General features: G+C 58.4%; 1 protein-coding gene and 1 long non-coding RNA gene across 2 annotated transcripts in view; both read left to right on the forward strand.

The window, feature by feature from the left end:
• The first annotated feature begins 3,954 nt into the window (after nt 1-3,954).
• LOC139002353 (uncharacterized) lies at nt 3,955-6,685 on the forward strand. The gene is made up of 3 exons (XR_011470153.1): nt 3,955-4,027; nt 5,375-5,897; nt 6,333-6,685. It is a non-coding gene; the product is annotated as an uncharacterized lncRNA (long non-coding RNA).
• A 2,996-nt stretch (nt 6,686-9,681) lies between these two features.
• The window catches only part of URB1 (URB1 ribosome biogenesis homolog), a 42,870-nt gene continuing 35,083 nt past the window's right edge, over nt 9,682-17,468 (forward strand). Inside the window, exons 1-6 of the mRNA XM_070407290.1 lie at nt 9,682-9,904; nt 12,039-12,178; nt 12,804-12,955; nt 13,756-13,888; nt 15,394-15,490; nt 17,208-17,293. Coding sequence (XP_070263391.1) covers nt 9,763-9,904; nt 12,039-12,178; nt 12,804-12,955; nt 13,756-13,888; nt 15,394-15,490; nt 17,208-17,293 — 750 coding nt within the window. The 5' untranslated portion in view covers nt 9,682-9,762. The remainder of the gene's footprint in view (nt 9,905-12,038; nt 12,179-12,803; nt 12,956-13,755; nt 13,889-15,393; nt 15,491-17,207; nt 17,294-17,468) is intronic.

A 17,468-nucleotide genomic window follows, 5' to 3' on the forward strand; every position in this document is an offset into this window, starting at 1 on the left:
GCGCTGCCCCGGCGGCCGGCGGCTCTGCGCGGCGCTGCCCGGGGAAACGGAGCCGGGAAACCGGGACCAGACGCGCCGCCCACCTGGGCGACCGTCCTCGGGGCGGGCGGCGAGGGTCCCGGGACGGATGGACGGCGTCGGCCCACTCCTGCTCCCGGGGCGGCCGGCGGGTGGGTCCGGTCATTACTGTTTGCTCAGGGGACGGGTCTGCGAGGCGCAGTGATGTTTAAACTGCATTAAAGTGCTGAGCCCTCGCTCTTTTATTTATTATTTATTTACCTTTGCTGTTCATCCTCACCCGAGGATATTTTTTTTTTCATTTTTAAATATATTTTTATTGATTTCAGAGAGGAAGGGAGAGAGAGAGAGAGAGAGAGAGAGAGAAACATCAATGATGAGAGAATCATTGGTCGGCTGCCTCCTGCACGCCCCACACTGGGGTCGGGACCCCCAACAGGGACCTGTGCCCTGACCAGGATGGAACCCGACCCACAGGCGGAGCTCTAACCACTGAGCCAAGCCGGCGAGGGCTGGACCTTCTCGTGACCCTCGGGCAGGAGTCCTGTGGGCTTTCTCGGTTGGGGAAACAGGCTGGGTGGTGGGTAAGGGTGCCTCGCACTGGGGAGCCACCCCCTACGTAACACCTGCCCCAAACTCAGGTCCCTCGTGGGCTGTCACCCCACCCGTCCACTCACCACCCGGCTGAGAGATGAACTGGGTCTCCGAGAGCCTGTGGCCCAGAAAGGAGCCGCGCCCCACGGTCCTGTGGGCACCCAGGCTCCCAGATGCGCCGGGCAGAGTCACTCCCTGGGTGGCAGCCCGCTGCCTCCTCTGCGAGGCTCTAGTGAGCTGGTCCAGGTGCCTGGGCAGGAGGCCTGGGACTTACAGGGCCCGGTCAGTGTCAGTTCCATTACAGGCCGGAGGACAGACCTGGACAGGCAATGCCAGGCGAGCCGGAGTCATGGACTACAGGGGCCCCAGGGGGCAGAAGAGGGGACGCTGAGCCAGAGGGAGGGAGGGAAGGAGGGATGAGGGACCTTTTCCAGGACAAGATGGATGAGAAAGGTGGGAAGAAGGGGCCAAGCAGAAGCTAGGTGCTTGGGAAGGGTGACGGTCTAGGGCAGGGATGGCGAACCTTTTGAGCTCGGCGTGTCAGCATTTTGAAAAACCCTAACTTAACTCTGGTGCCGTGTCACATATAGAAATTTTTTTATCTTTGCAACCATAGTAAAACAAAGACTTATATTTTTGATATTTATTTTACATATTTAAATGCCATTTAACAAAGAAAAATCAACCAAAAAAATGAGTTCGCGTGTCACCTCTGACACGTGTGTCATAGGTTCGCCATCACTGGTTTAGGGAAAGGGGCCAGCATGCGGGAAACCCACAGAAGCGTGGCCCCCTAGGAGGATGGAGTGCCCGGCCCCGTGGCTCAGTGGTTGAGCGTCGACCTGTGAACCAGGAGGTCCCAGGTTCAATTCCCAGTCAGGGCACAGGCCCGGGTTGCAGGCTCCATCCGAAGTAGGAGGCATGAAGGAGGCAGTTGATCCATGATTCTCTCTCATCATCAATGTTTCTCTCTCCCTCCTTCTCTCTTCCTCTCTGAAATCAATAGAATATATATATATATATTTAAAAGGAATGAATTTCCAATAATACAGCATGGGTGAGCCTTGAAAACATTGGTTTAGGTACCATAAACCAGACACAACACGATGCCACTTACATGAAAGATCCAGAATCAGCAAGTTCAGAGCGAGAAAGTAGATGAGAGGTCACCACCAGCTGAGAAAAGGGAAATGGAGTTCCTGTTTGGGGTGATGAGAAAGTTCTGGAAATAGACAGTGGTGAGTGATGGTTGCACAGTATTGTGGATGTGAGGAACACCACTGAATTCTACACTTAAAATGGCAAATTGCATGTTGCATGTATTTGCCACAACCTCAGAACGGGAATGAGGTAATGTGCCAGAACCCATTGGACTGTATCCTTGACATGGGTGGGTTGTACGGCACGTGAATTCTATCTCCACAAAGCTGTTGGTGTGTTTTCTTAAAATCGAACCGTAACAGCCCTCGCTGGTTTGGCTCGGTGGATAGAGTGTCGGCCTGCAGACTGAAGGATCCCGGGTTCGATTCCAGTCAAGGGCACATGTTGGGTTGCGGGCTTGGTCCCCAGCATGGGGCGTGCAGGAGGCAGCCGATCAATGATTCTCTCTCGTCATTGATTTCCTCTCTGAAATCAATAAAAAATATATATTAAAAAAATCAAACCATAACAATGACAGAGGGGGTCCAGGGACGGGATTGAGTCCGAGTGTAGCCAGGAGGCTGTGGCTGTGTGTCCGGCTGGGGCTTTGCAGGCCCAGGGAGGAGAGGAAGGTGGCAAGTGGGGGAGATGTTTGAGGATGGACAGCGCAGTGCGGCCAGGTAGCTGTGGGACGTAGAGGAGGCCTGGCTTCCCGCTGCTTTGCCCCTCAGCTGCTCTCTGTTACATCAGGTTTTAGTCCTAATCTGATCTCTTTAAGGGTTTCTAAGTCACGTGAGAAGATGAAATAATTCCATTTATCTTCCTCTCTGGAGCCCTTGGTCCCAAGGGCCTGTGCCTCCAACCAAATGGAAACCAATTACCACCCGCCCACATCTCTGTCTCTAATTATTATGCAACCAAATGCACAGCCCCGGGCACTGTAAGAACTCGGAGGACAGGAAGGCGGAGGAGGGAGCCCCACTTCAAAGCTGGAGGAACCCTCGTAAAACCCACGGGGCAGAAGAGGGGTGACCCTCTCCGCCAGGCGCCTTCCGCTTCCTGGTGGGATTTACAGAACTGAACGCAGTCAGCAGTCGTAGGTCTAGGTCGGCACAGTGACCGGAGCTGGAACCTCAGCCGAACAGTAAAATGCCCCCCACATATCACCACTCACCACAGCCCTGTGACCTGGGTGCCCACAGGACCAGCCCCACCGTTCACTGCAACCTGGGCTGGGAGCCCCTCGTTCACACGTGACTAGCACAGCCGTTCTCGACCTTGGCTGCACATTAGAATCACCTGGGAATCTTTTTAAAATCCTGATTTCTGGGCCTCTTCCTCTGAGATCAGGAGTTTCAAAAGGTTCCCAGGTGACTCTAATGTGCAGCCAAGGTCGAGAACCACGGGACTAGCAGTTCCCAGCGAGCCAGTCGGCAGGGCTCGGAGCTCCTGCGCAGGCCCCATGCCCGCCAGGCTGGTGCCACCCGTCTCCTGTCCCCGACGGGGACTGACACTGACGGCACAGACTCACACAGACCACCTGCGGCGGGGCTCGACACCCCCTCAACCGGCAAATCACCGAAATCAGGGAGGGCCACCCGGTGGAATAACGTTGCCGCGTTCCCTTCTGGGTGGTGTCTCCCCTCCTGCTCTCGAGTTGGAGACGCGCCTCTGTACCCACTACACCCATTCCACGTGCACAAGGCGGGTGTCTTTGTGGGAAGCCTAAAGGACAGTCCTTCGCATATTTCAGCGGTTCTCAACCTGTGGGTCGAGACCCCTTTGGCGGTCGAACGACCCTTTCACAGGGGTCGCCTAAGACCATCCTGCATATCAGATATTTACATGACGATTCAGAACAGTAGCAACATTAGTTATGAAGTAGCAACGAAAATAATGTTATGGTTGGGTCACAACATGAGGAACTGCATTTAAAGGGCCAGAAGGTTGAGAACCACTGGCGTATTTGAAGTTTTCTTTTCCGCGGTCTCAGTTACCTGCGACCAATGGCAGTCTGAAAAGATTACATGGAAAATTCCAGAAATAAACAATTCATAAGTTTCCGGTCGTGTGCTGTTCCGAGCAGCCTTGTGATGACATCGTCCGCCATCTGCTCCGTCCTCGGAGCTCGGCTGTGAGTCACCGCTCTGCCCAGCGTCTCCACGCCGGTGCCAGTGAGCGAGACCACGCTCTCGTACCCTCCACTCCAGGGCATCGTCTCGTTGTTCTCTCATCAGCTTCGGGTGCTCGTCTCTTACTGTGCCCAACTCATAAGGTAAGCTTTATTGTAGGTGCATGTGTATAGCAAAGGGCGTCATACATGTAGGGCTCGGGTATTGTCTGTGGCTTTAGGCGTCCACTGGGGTCTGGGAGCTAAGCCGTCACGGATGAGGGGGGACGACTGCACATTTCCTGTTTTCATGGCCTAATTCCTGCCTTGGTTTATTTTTTAAAGATATTTTTATTGATTTCAGAGAGGAGAGAGAGGGAGAGATAGAAGCATCAGTGCTGAGAGAGAATCATGGATCGGCTGCCTCCTGCACGCCGCTCACTGGATCGAGCCCTAAACCTGCGCATGTGCCCTGACCGGGAATTGCACCCCGACCTCCTGGTTCATAGGTCAGCGCTCAGCCACGGAGCCACGCGGGCCGGGCTTCCTGCCTTTGTGTTTTTCTTTTGGAAGAGCCCTGTGCTGTCTTCCCAGCTCTGTTACATCCCCTCCCTCCTTCCAAGCCCGTCTTGGAAGATGCTCATGACCCCAACCCCGAGCCTCTCCCCTCACCTGCCCACCCGGGTCGGGCCGCAGGCTGTCAGTGAGGACGGGCTGGGCTGCGGCCCTTCTGGGAGGATAGAAGCCTCCATTTGTCAGCCACAAAGCAACCAACCTTTCAGCCGGAGAGCAAGCTGAATGTGGTCCAGAGCTAAAAAGGCTTATTTTTAGAGGCAACAAATGGGGGTTTGTTTGTGGAGCTGGCATCGCAGGCCGCAGGCAGCAAAGGGCCTGCTCGCCTCCCAGAACGCTGGGCGGCCGGGGAGGCCGACTTCAAAAGCCGAGGGAGGAGGCCTTGAAGGAATGCGAGCGGGATGGAGCCAGCCTGTGTGCAGTCCAGCCAAGGTCAAAGGCAGCGGGTGCAGACGACCGTGTTCTGCGGCGGCCGGCCCGCTGCCCACAGAGGCCTCGGACCCGGCCTCTCGCTTTCGCACGTCTGCAGAATGAAAGGCCAGGCTCTGAAGTCCATTTAGGTTCTCAAAGCCCCGTAACTTTTAAACTAGATGTGGGTTTCAGAGAATTGGTGAAATCTGTGCTAATGCCTTGATCTTTTCTTACATGCACTTTTTCATTTGTTTTTTTAATATATATTTTTATTGATTTCATAGAGGAAGGGAGGGGGAGGGAGAGAGAGAAACATCAGTGATGAGAGAGAATCGTGGATCGGCTGCCTCCTGCATGCCCCTCACTGGGGATCAAGCACACAACCTGGGCCTGTGCCCTGACCGGGAATTGAGCTGTGACCTCCCCGTTCATAGGTCGATGTTCAACCACTGAGCCACCCGGCCCGGCTCATTCATTTCTGTATATGCTCAGTTTGTTCCTATGATGCTGGTATTTTTCTCTTTGCAGAAGAAGAACGTGGCGCAAACACACTTGGAGGTTCTGGGAGCACCGTGAGGGGCTGGATGCCGACCCCCGGGACTCTCAGCTGGACTGTCCCCTCGGGTGCCACAGTTCCACCCTCTGTCCTGCTGAGCTTGAGGACGGCAGGTGCCTCATCGAGTGGCATCCTACAGGCTGTCCTGCTGTGACTGGCTCTTTCCACTGGGCGTGATGCCCTCGAGGCTCCTCCAGGGGTCAGGACGTCCTTTTCTGGGCTGAGTGACGCTCTGTATGTATAGAGCACATTGGTCGCTCCGGCGAGTGTCTCCTGGGAGGGAGGCAAGAGGAGGTGTTCACGTGTGTGTCCAGATGGTTCTTCTTGGTGAACAGAAGTGAAAACCTCTGGCAGAGCCTCCGAGGCGAGGGGAGAGGCTGGAGGCCGAGGCTGCCACCCAGGAGCCAGGTGGGGAGACACCTGGGATTCAGGAGGTCAGCAGCTGCATGGCCAACCCAGGATGCCGCCAGCCGCTGTCAATGGCGCCCTCTGTAGGTGAGAATCCGAATTTATGTCTTAGAAATGGTGATAGTACCCCATGACTTCCCAGAAAAATTTTTTAAGGTGGTAAAATATATGTAACATAAAATTTACCACTTTAACCATGTCAGTGTGCCATTCACTGGCCGTCAGTACATTCACAGAGTCGTATGACCATCGCCACCACCCAAACGCAGAGCCTTTTCACCTGGGAGAACTGCAGTTCCACCCCTTCCACCCTAGTTCCCCATCCCCTCCCACACCCTGGCAGCCGCTATCCCGTCTTCAGGACCTTGACCACTCTGGGTGCCTCATGGAAGTGGGATCATACAGTCTTTGTCCTCCTGTGACTGGCTGTTTTCAGTTAACACAATGTCTCCAAGTGCCACCCACCTTGTAGCCGTTGTCAGATTCCCTTGCTTCTTCAGGCTGAATAATATTCCACTGCAGGGAAAAGCTGCACCTCGTTTATCCATTCATCAACCGATGGACACCGGATTGCCCCGCCTCCTGGCTGTTGTGAATAAACGCTGCTATGAACCTGGTGCACAAAGATATGTAAACATTTTTCATGATAATTGTCAAGGGAAGGCTGAAAGCTACCACCAAGAACACGAATCAGCGTCCATTGAGAGGAATCCAGCACCAACAAAAGTGAGTTCTGATGAAGGGTGCGGAGCGGAGGTGCTGAACATCCCAGCTCAGGGGGTCCTTGTGTCCCAGTGATTGTTCACGGTGCCCCCGGGCAAAAGGAAAATAAAACAGAAACACAAGAAGCTCAAACTGTTGTGTTCAGTACATAGTTAGATCCAGACAACTTAATGAGGACTTATGTTCTAACAATTAAATAGCTGTTTGACATAAAATACATATACATAGAGAGAAAAGGTATTTTTATTTTATTCCTCAATAACCCAATTATTTACTAAGGGGAGGGAGGTGCCCTATTGGGCATGTTGCAATTTCTGCAACCTTAAATCAGATCAGCCAGCACCTCCTGCATTTCCACGGCAACCAGCCGAAGCCCAGCTCTGTGAAGCCATGGCATCGTCGAAGAGAAGCAGTACAATCTGTGGAAAGTGGAGGAGAGAATGGAAGTGCCCAGCATTGTCCCAGTGTCGCCGAGCAAGCCAGGGACGTCCGGCGAGGAAAGATAACGGTCCCGGACTGGCACAGCTGCCCGTCCCAGGCAGGGGGAGACACGGCGCCCCTCCCAACTCGAGGACCCACACAGTCACGGTGCTAACCCCAGGCTGGAGGGGTCTGTGGCCATACTGTGCCACCGACCAAGCACCAGCCATTTCCTACTGATTTTTGGTACCACTTTATTTTATTTTTTAATATATTTTTATTGATTTCAGAGAGGAAAGGAGAGGGAGGGAGAGATAGAAACGTCAATGATGAGAGAGAATCATGGATCGGCTGCCTCCTACACTCCCCACACTGGGAATCGAGCCCAAAACCCAGGCATGTGCCCTGACCTGGAATTGAACTGTGACTTTCTGGTTCCTAGGTTGACCACTGAGCCACACTGGCCGAGCAGTGCCATTTTACTTTCTCCTTAAACTTTGTTTCAGTGGGCCTCAAAATTCTGCAACAGATTTTTTAGTCAAGATGTTTCCATTGCCCTAGCCGGCTTGGCTCAGTGGATAAAGCGTCGGCCTGCGGACTGAGGGGTCCCAGGTTTGATTCTGGCCAAGGGCACATGCCTGGGTTGCGGGCTCGATCCCCAGTGGGGGGTGTGCAGGAGGCAGCCGATCAGTGCTGTTTCTGTCTCTCTCTCCTTCTCCCTTTCTCTATGAAATCAATAAAGAAATATATATATATTTTTTTTAATGTATTTTATTGATTTTTTACAGAGAAGAAGGGAGAGGGATAGAGAGCCAGAAACATCGATGAGAGAGATCGATCAGCTGCCTCCTGCACGCCCCGCAGTGGGGATGTGCCAGCAACCAAGGTACATGCCCCTGACCGGAATCGAACCTGGGACCCCTGAGTCTGCAGGCCGACGCTCTATCCACTGAGCCAAACCGGTTCGGCAGAAATATATTTTTTTAAAAAAGATGTTTCCATTAAATAGTACTCATTTTAAAACTAATAACTTAAAACCTCTCTCTCTCTCTCTCTCTCCCTCTCTCTCTCTCTCACACACACACACACACACACACACACACACACACACACAGGAACAGTCCATGCAGCGGTCACCAGCCGGTGGTCCTCGAACCGCTGTGGGTCCGTGAGGTCTGGAAGGTTGGCGACCGTTGGCAGAGAGCATTTCCCTTCCTTCTGGATGCGTTATTGACCGTAACCAGTCTTTTACAATTATACTTAACTAGTGGCCTGTGCACATTGAAAGGAAATGAATGAGAAGAAATACTTTAATATCGCTATTCGCCTTTCTCTATAATAGAAGTGTCAACCAAATTCATCAACGACAATGACAGCTGGAAACACACGCGTGCGACTGGCTCCAGCGAGAGCTTTGTATGTATCGCGCATGCATGAGTCACCGTTCATTTTTAGATTGCCAGTGGGCGTCATATGTACTGGCCGGTCGGTCGGACGGCCGGTCACTTGGCCTCTTATGTATAAAGATGCCCCTGGAGACGAGCAGTTCTGAGACCTTCCTCCACCGCTGATTCACACTTGTTTTGTGTTGTGTCGGAAGCTTTTGTGCTTTCCTTTACTCTGTCCAGGGATTTCCCCCTCTCAGGCTTGTGAGATTTAAAAACCACACGTATCCTGATTGTCGAGGTCTAACTTGTTGCAGGTGTAGAACGTGGTCCCGTTGTTCTCCGCCGGCATTTCCTCCGGAATCACCAAACTCTCACCTAAAGCTGGCTCACGATTCACTGGACACATAACCACGTGCGGGGGAACCACTGAAAACGCACCAGCCGGCGTTACGGATCCATTTCTGCCTCCATTGTACCCCAGAGCATTGAAGCGCTTGCAAACACAGCGCTTTCCCCTCGAAGCCGTTTTCCTGGTTGCATCCTCTCCGTTCAGGGAGCCCCAGCCCTGGGCAGGGCTGGCTTCGCGGACCCCATTCAAAGGACGGGCTCTTGGGCATGGAGGCCCCGCACTGTCCGGAACATCCCCAGACTCGCCATTGCTCCTCTCCTTCCACCCGCGCGCCCTGCACGCCTCCGCGGGGACACCTGGGGCGGAGGTCAGGCTGGTTCCGGCCGAGAGGCGCTAGGGGTCCGGGTTAGGGGCGCCCGCACCCCCTCGGCCCAGGCGCCGGAGCGAGGACCTCCGCATCAGCCCACCTTCCAGCCAGCCCGCAGGGCCCCGCCGGCCAGGTGTCCGCGGCGGCCAGCAGTTCTCCCGGCGACACGATCGCCGAGCTGACGGTGCAGCTCCGACGCGCCGGCCGCGCGCCCCGTGGGAGCGGAGGATCCGGGTTCTCCCCCCTCCCCGCCCCCAGGACTCCAGAGAGCGAGCCAGCGGGGACGGCAGCGTCCGTGGGAACGCGGGACCCGCCTGCAGTCCGACCTCCCGCGCGCCCGCCCTTCCTTTCCACAGGCCCCGCCCCCGGCTGCCCCGCCCTCCAAGACTCCGCCCAATTCCCCCGCCCTGCAGGCCCCGCCCCTCCACCGCCCCGCCCTCCGCAGGCCCGGCCCGTAAACAGCCAGGCCCCTAAGGCCCCGCCCCTCGGCGGTCACGCCCCTCACGCCCCACCTCTAGTCTCCGCCTCTTCCGCCTGTCTCAACCTAGGCCCGCCTCTTCCGCCGGCCTTGCTCCCTGAGGCCCCGCCTCTTCCGGCAGCCCCGCCCCTTCCTGCGCACGTGTGGACAAGTCTGGTGTCTTTCTGCCAGAGCTTCCTGGAGCCTCGTCCGTGGGTGTGGACCCCGCGCGACCCCGCCCGCGCGGCATGGGGGTCCCCAAGAGGAAGGCCCGCGGCGGCCCGGACGGCGCGGCTTCCCCCGTGGGCGCGGCCAAGCGGGCCCGCACGGAAGAGCTCACGGGCGTGCGCTTCAAGGCTCAGCTGCGGGACCCGCAGGGCGCGGGGCCGGGTGAGTGCGGGCGGCGGCGCGGAGCATGTGCGTGCCGGGCGGCCTGGGGCCGGGGGTGGGGATGTCGTCGTGCCCGCAGCCCGTCCTTTCTGCGGCTTTGCGGGCACCGCGGGCCAAAGCTTCCCCCCCCCCAACCCCCCCGTTTGCAGAAGGGAAACCGAGGCCGGCGGCTGGGCTCCAGGCCCGGCGGCCCCAGCTCTGCGCGCAGCGCTTCCCCGCTGCCGGTTTGTGTGACAGCTCCGGGCTGCACGCCTCCTGCCCGGCTGCAACTCTAAAGCCCTTTGGCTGCGTTGTTAGGGACGCGAGCACGTGTAGTCATTCTCAGCAAGTAGCTGTCAGTCCGCCTGCGGTCCTCGCCCAGAGCCGCCCAGGGACCAGGTGACCGCGGCTGGACTGGCGGCTGAGGGAGCCCATTCCGTCATTCCACGTTCTGGAAAGTGTGCCATGTATCCCCGAGAAAGCGTGTAGGTTATGGGGGAACACGGTTCATGGGCTACTGGTGGAAACACTGGAACGGTGTCAAAATAAAACTGACATTGCTTCTCCCAGGTTAAAGAAATGACTAGCTGAATAACTTAGGATTATTAATTACTGCAGAATAGCCTCAGTTTCCAGTTTGTCGCCCACAGGGTGTGTTTTTCCTGTTTGATGCCTGCAGCTGCTGGGCAGTGCTGGGAAGATGATGCCTGCGCCAGCACAGTTCCCCTTGTCGTTCGTTCATCCCTTTGTTCATTATTTATGCGGGGCTACTATTTGCTAGGCTAGAGATAAGATGGTGAGGGAAGATCAGACAGGGGCCATGCCATTGTGAGCGTGCACACGGTCAAGTGCAGAAGACAGGCATCAATCAATAAATCACACGGGAACGGTTCTGAGAGATCCAGGAAGGCTCCCGGAGGAAGTGGCTTTCAGCGAGGGGTAGGATGGGGCAGGGCAGGGGCAGGAGCCCTGTGGCAGGAGAAAGCATGTTTATTTAAAAGGTTGCATCCATGTACGCACTCGTGGTTTTGCTCAGAGAGCATCGTGACGCTCCGGTGCAGCATTGGAACAGGTTTCGGGTGGGAACCCGAGTTGACGGGGTGGGTGCAGGTGGAGTCTCTGGCAGGCATGGCAGTGAGTGAAAGTGTGTATTTCCTGTGAGGCCGTGTCGGATTTGTGTTTGAATCTGGTCCCTGTGTTGGGTTCTCTCTCCCTTTCGTGTGTTCTCATAACTTCCTGTGATGGGATCGCCACCCAGGGAATGGCATGGGTAGGCGTTAGGGAGCTTTGTTTCATGCAGGCACGAGGGAAGGTGTTGCCCCAGCTTTACAGAGACAGTGTTGACATGTGTAAGCCTGAGGTGTACAGGGCGATGGCTTGGTACATGCGTGTATTGTGCAATGACCACTTGAGGTTAGTGAACACTGCCATGCCTTCACACCGCTACCTCTTCCGGTGGGGATAACATTTACAATCTCCTCTCTTAACTCTCAAGTACATGACACAGTGCTGTTAACTGCAGTTGCCACGCTGTACCTTACGTCCCCAGAACTTACTCATCTTACAGCCGTGCGTTTGTACCCCAACTAGCATCTCCCACGTCCTCCCACCCCCGCCCCCAGCAACCTCCGTTCTGTTTCTATGAGTTCAGCTGTTTGGGTTCCACCTGAGTGAGATCTCATCACTTGTCATTCTGTGTCTGATGTCACTGAAGACCCTCCCGTCATTCATGTTGCAAAAGGCAGGATTTCCTTGTTAAGGCTGGGTAATTCTCCATCGTGTGTATGTATGTGTACGTATAGCTGCATGTAGATAAACGTAGGTACAGCACATTTCCTGTACTCATTCTCTGATTGCACCCCCTTCTTGGGGTGGGAGGAAGAGCGCCGTGGGGTTGGATTGGTGAAGACCAGGGTGCTCAGGACTGGATCGGCGTGCGATCAGCGCGGACCCTGAGGGAGAAGGGTCTGCTGGGTGGACAGTCCCCAGGCCTCCCTGGCGACAGAGAGGAGGCGGTGTCGTTACTGATCCCACCTCCACATGGCTGCTCTGTCCACCTCGGTCAGCGCAGCTCCAACTGCCTGGCGCTCCAGCCGTTGCTGCGATGGTTCCTAGGGAGACCGTCCTTGTTGACACGTGCATGTGCTCGTTTCAGCCTTGGAAGCGTTCGTCGCTGCCGCCAAGCAGCTGCCGCGGGAGGGCGTGTACGATGTGGTGGAAGGCTACGTCAAGATCTCCGTGGAGTGCGCCGAGGTGTTCCAGCTGCTGAGCGGGGAGCGGCCGCCTGAGAGCGAGGTAGGTGTCTCCTGACGGTTGTGTCCACTCGAGGAAGAGGGCTGCGATGCAGATTTCCAAGGCGTGACCGCCTTCTGCAGAGCGGGGTGCCTGGCCCTGTGCTGGGGGGACTCGTGCATTTTTGCGTCATGACCTTAGGAAGCGTTTTAGGGGAAACACGAACTTCTTATCGATGAGTAACAGCAGCAGGAGGCATCACAGATTCTTCATCCGGACCTGCTGAGTTCCAGGGGGTTTGTTTTAGCAGAGGGGACATCGGTAGAAATTGCTTTGTGGTTCCCGGGAGGCTCAGGACCGGGTGTTGAGGAACCCCCTGCGTCTCGGGGGGAGGGGGGAAGGCGTAGACCCGACCTGCCCGGCAGTGAGGCCCAGGTGTGGCTAGAAATTTCTCTCCTCACGTCACCGTCACCCAGTGTGGCTGTAAGCCAGCAGTTCTCTACGTCGCTCCATCATAGGAATAAGACGGACTCGAGTCCGGAGGCCGGGGCCTGGGGCGCCTGCTAAGCTGCCGCCTTCCGCCTCGGCTCAGGGCCTGGGAGGCCTTGTCCTGGGGTGCCTGGCTGAGACAGGGCAGGTCTGGGGGGAGAAACGAGAAGGTGCGTAGCGTGTCGCTCCCTCCTCGCAGGTGCTGTTGGTATTTCAAGCTCTCGAGGCCATCTTGCTGCGGACAGCGAGCGACCTTTCCCATTTGCACGTCGTGGGGACCAACATCGTGAAGAAGCTGCTGAATAACCACATGAAGCTCATCTGCGAGGCCCTGTACGCCTCGGGGTACAGGTGAGGGGCCTCCGCGTGGCGGGACCGGCTCAGGCTGCCACTGTCCAGCTCCCCACGAGGGCAGGTGGTCTTTTCTCCTCTCATGACGTGGAGCCTGCGGCCACGGCTCTGCCCCTCCTGCTGGTGGCCCCTCGCTCTCTCGACTCCTCCGATCGGGTCCCTCTCACTCCCGCCTGCTCTCCTTGCGGCCCTGGGGACACTGTGACACCCTCACGTGGCCTGGTTGCGGGCTCCCTCTCTGTGCCTCGGCGCTTTGCAGAGGTTCTCAGGGGCCTTTGTGCTGTCCTCATCCCTGTCGCCGTCTCCCTCCAGCCGTAGAGGAAACGCCCACTTGTGCGTGTGTTTGCACAGCTGTGCCCTCCACGTCCCGACTCTCCCGCCACTAGAGTGCAGGGTGCAGGCGGGCGGGGCCTCGGCTGCCTCACCTGGTGCATCTTCCCGGCACCCGCATGGCCTGGTGCACGGTGGGTGGGTGCCTGTGGAGGGGTGATGGCACTGTGGGGGTCCCCTGTGCCCGGGGAGGCCCTCTGCCCACGGAGGCAGGTGGGTGGGCTCGCTCGCCATGGTGCCTTACTGCACAGAGAGGGGCCGTCTTTCTGGCTCCCATTGCGTATTCCTGGGTCCTCCTCAGACTCAGTTTTTTTACTTTTATTTGAAATGTTTGTTACGATTTTTTTTTTTTTTTTAAGAAAGAAAGCACGTCTGCATATCTGCTTTTCCCCTCCTCTGGTTCGGGGGACAGCAAGCCACAGCGGGTGTGGGTGCCCCGTGCGTCTGATCTCCCCGTTGTCCCCGTGCAGGGTGGCCCGAGCCTGCCTCAGCCTGATGACCGCCATGGTGACCCAGGGCCCCGAGGCCGCCAGGGACGTCTGCAGCCTTTTCGATCTGAATAAAAAGACCTTGTACGCGCTGGTGGCCAAGAGGGATTCCAAGGTGAGCCTCTGTGTGTCGTGCCTCCCGCGTGAGTCCTTTCCCCTCAGAGAGCGGGCGGGTGGTTTGTCCATCCCTCTCCGGCCTCGGTCCTCACACACCTGGAGTCAGGCCTCTGTGTGGAGGGTCGTGCGCCTTGGCAGCCACTGGGCCCTGGGGGGCGGGCAGGCCTGGCTCCTGGCTACAGGGGGGCATGGGGATGGGCAGGGGGACATGGGGGCGGGCAGGCCTGGCTCCTGGCCACAGGGGGGCATGGGGATGGGCAGGGGGACATGGGGGAGGGCAGGCCTGGCTCCTGGCCGCAGGGGGGCATGGGGATGGGCAGGGGGACATGGGGGAGGGCAGGCCTGGCTCCTGGCCGCAGGGGGGCATGGGGATGGGCAGGGGGACATGGGGGAGGGCAGGCCTGGCTCCTGGCTACAGGGGGGCATGGGGATGGGCAGGGGGACATGGGGGAGGGCAGGCCTGGCTCCTGGCCGCAGGGGGGCATGGGGATGGGCAGGGGGACATGGGGGAGGGCAGGCCTGGCTCCTGGCCGCAGGGGGGCATGGGGATGGGCAGGGGGACATGGGGGAGGGCAGGCCTGGCTCCTGGCCGCAGGGGGGCCTGTCACAGACAGAGCAGAATGACGGGGCCTCTGAGGGCAGCTTCTGTGGGCTGAGTGCCACAGTCCTTCCTGCCGGGGCGGGGACGGGGGGGGGCGGGGGGGGGCAGGGTGTGACTTAGCTCGTGAGCAAATAAAATCATCTCCGTGGCCTTGGCATGGACCCTGTGGGAGGAAACCCTTGGAAGGTGAGGCTCAACGTTTCTTGAGCCTCCCAAGTGCTTCTCGTAATGAGAAGGAGCTGATTCTTCCAGAGAGAATGGAAGCGCGGCTGGGGGTGTCGGGCTGTTCGCTAGAGGCCCTGGAGTGTCACCTGGGCTTGGGCGGTGCCAGAGGAGAAGGCACAAGTCTGCGGGTTTGGGGTGCAGAGGTGTCCTCCGGAGGCCTGTGCCAGCCGCAGGTCGGCCCCTCGGAGTGACAGGTCCACACTCCCTGCTGGCGCTCTGGAGCCCGGCAGCCAGAAGCGCGTTCTGCACCCCGTCCTGCGTGGGGAGGAGCCAGGAGCGGGTTCTGCACCCCGTCCTGCGTGGGGAGGAGCCAGGAGCGGGTTCTGCACCCCGTCCTGCGTGGGGGGCAGCCAGAAGCGGGTTCTGCACCCCGTCCTGCGTGGGGAGGAGCCAGGAGCGGGTTCTGCACCCCGTCCTGTGTGGGGAGCAGCCAGAAGTGGGTTCTGCACCCCGTCCTGCGTGGGGGGCAGCCAGGAGCGGGTTCTGCACCCCGTCCTGCGTGGGAGGCAGCCAGGAGCGGGTTCTGCACCCCGTCCTGCGTGGGAGGCAGCCAGGAGCGGGTTCTGCACCCCAGCCTGCGTGGGGAGCAGCCCAGGGGTTTTAGATGTGACCTTGGGCGGGAGGGTGCGGGCGCTGCTTCTGGGGGTGAGGATGCATGTGACCTGTCCCTGTCCCAGGGCGTGCACGACGTCCGGCTGGCCTACATCCGGTTCGCGCTGTCCTTCCTGATCGCCGGCGACGACAGCACCGTGGTGCAGGTGCTGGAGCTGAAAGGTGGGTGTGCCCTGCGCAGCGGCCCCTCTGCCCGGAGGTTCCCCAAGAAGCACTGCTTCCGGGTTAGCAGGAGGCTGCGGCCTCAGCCTGCGGGACACGAGAGGGAAGGGTGCGGTTTCCTGGCGTGGTCACTGCGAACCCGGGCACTCTGGCTGCAGGGCTGCGTGCCGGGCGGTGCACATGGCACAATCTGCAAACAGGCCCTGTGCCAGGTCACCGCCCGCCGCCTGCTCTCCCGAGTCCCAGCACTGAGTCACTGTGCCCGGCGTCACCCCGATATCGGTGCTAGAGCTCCCGGGAACCCCGCGGCCCCGCTGGCTGTCTCCCTCCAGGCGGCGGCGGCGTGTGGCTGTTAGGGCCCTGCCTCATAGGAGACTCAGCAGGACAGCGAGCACAGCACCTGGACCCACGGTCCTGGGCCACGCTCAGTGGGACCCCGGGGTGCAGCCCTGTCTGCGGGGAGGCCGTGCCTCTCAGGGCGGAGCTGGGGTCCCATCGGCACTGCTGTGGTGGTGCGGGCTGGGGCAGGGTGCGCTTCAGTTCCTGCGGGCATTGGCCGGGCGCAGCGGGACTCTCAGAATGTTGGGTGCAGCCAGGCCGTGTCCGCTCGATGTCCTAGGGAGTGGCGGAGGGTGCGAGTGGGAGTTTGTTAGGAGCCATCCTCCCGTCAGCTGAGAGTTAGCCCTCTCACCGCAGGCCTTGGGGAGCACGGAGGACAGCCTGGGTGGGGAGCAGCTGCCCCAATGAGGGGGCGTTACATCAGGCTTTCTAACCGCCTGTGGTGGGACACGTTCAGTAATGAAGCGGTTTGTGTGACCATTTCACTGAAGTTAAACATCACAGCGTGCGGCTACCCCAGTGGTTAGCAGGCGGCTGGGAACCCAGAGGTCAGTAGTGTTAACCCTAACCTCTGGCTGCGGGTTTAACGCTTGATTCTGAACCCTGTCCCGTGGTGTGTCTGGTGTTCCTGGTTTTCCTTTCTCTGAGAAGAACGGATCTGCTCTCAGAACTGTGTGCCCGTGAAGCACGTGCAGAGCGAGTGAGGCTGTAAAAGCTTCCGCACCCGTGCTGCCGAGTCCCGGGGTCACAGGCACCCCGGGCTGTGCTGCTGAGTCCCTGGGGTCACAGGCACCCCGGGCTGTGCTGCCGAGTCCCTGGGGTCACAGGCACCCCAGGCTGTGCTGGCCGAGTCCCGGGGTCACAGGCACCCTGGGCTGTGCTGCCGAGTCCCTGGGGTCACAGGCACCCCGGGCTGTGCTGGCCGAGTCCCGGGGTCACAGGCACCCCGGGCTGTGCTGGCCGAGTCCCTGGGGTCACAGGCACCCCGGGCTGTGCTGCTGAGTCCCGGGGTCACAGGCACCCCAGATACCACCACCACTCAGTGAAATGACCGCCGTCACTTTAAAGACACCTCTGAGCAAGTCTAAGCAAAGAGAATTATGGAAAACAATCATAGTACATATTGTCTTTGAAAAGGTCGATGAAGTTAATTTTCTGCAGTTAACGTGAGAAATGGGAAGCAGACAGGATGCGGAGCCGCCGAGGCTCTGTGGTTCTGTTGGGAGAAGGGACCCTGCGTCATGGAAGTGGCTGCTGCCTCATTAAAAGGCAGAACTTTAAAGAAGAACATGAGGCCTTGTCTGCTGTGCGTGTGGGAGGTGTGTGCTCTCGGCTCTCATGTCAGAGTGCCGGCTCACTGCTCCCACCTTCCTTTCAGAGTTCATCCCCTGCATCTTCGCCTCGGGCGTCAAGGAGGATCGGATTTCCACGGTCGAGATGCTGCTGTCCACGCTGCAGACAAAGGTGCGCGTCTGGTACCCGCGCCTGCCCTTTGTCTCCTCGTGTTTCATGGGTCTCGGGGGCCAGCCTCAGCGACTGAGGTGGCCGCGGGGTGGAGGGAGCTGTTTCCTAGGCAGAGCGGTGCTGGGGGCGCAGCCCTGAGGGTGGTGCTGGGGGCGCAGCCCTGAGGGTGGTGCTG

This window comes from Myotis yumanensis, unplaced genomic scaffold, assembly GCF_028538775.1.
Source record: "Myotis yumanensis isolate MYYU_CA2020_CCGP unplaced genomic scaffold, mMyoYum1.0.hap1 SCAF_2, whole genome shotgun sequence".
Taxonomy (NCBI): domain Eukaryota; kingdom Metazoa; phylum Chordata; class Mammalia; order Chiroptera; family Vespertilionidae; genus Myotis; species Myotis yumanensis.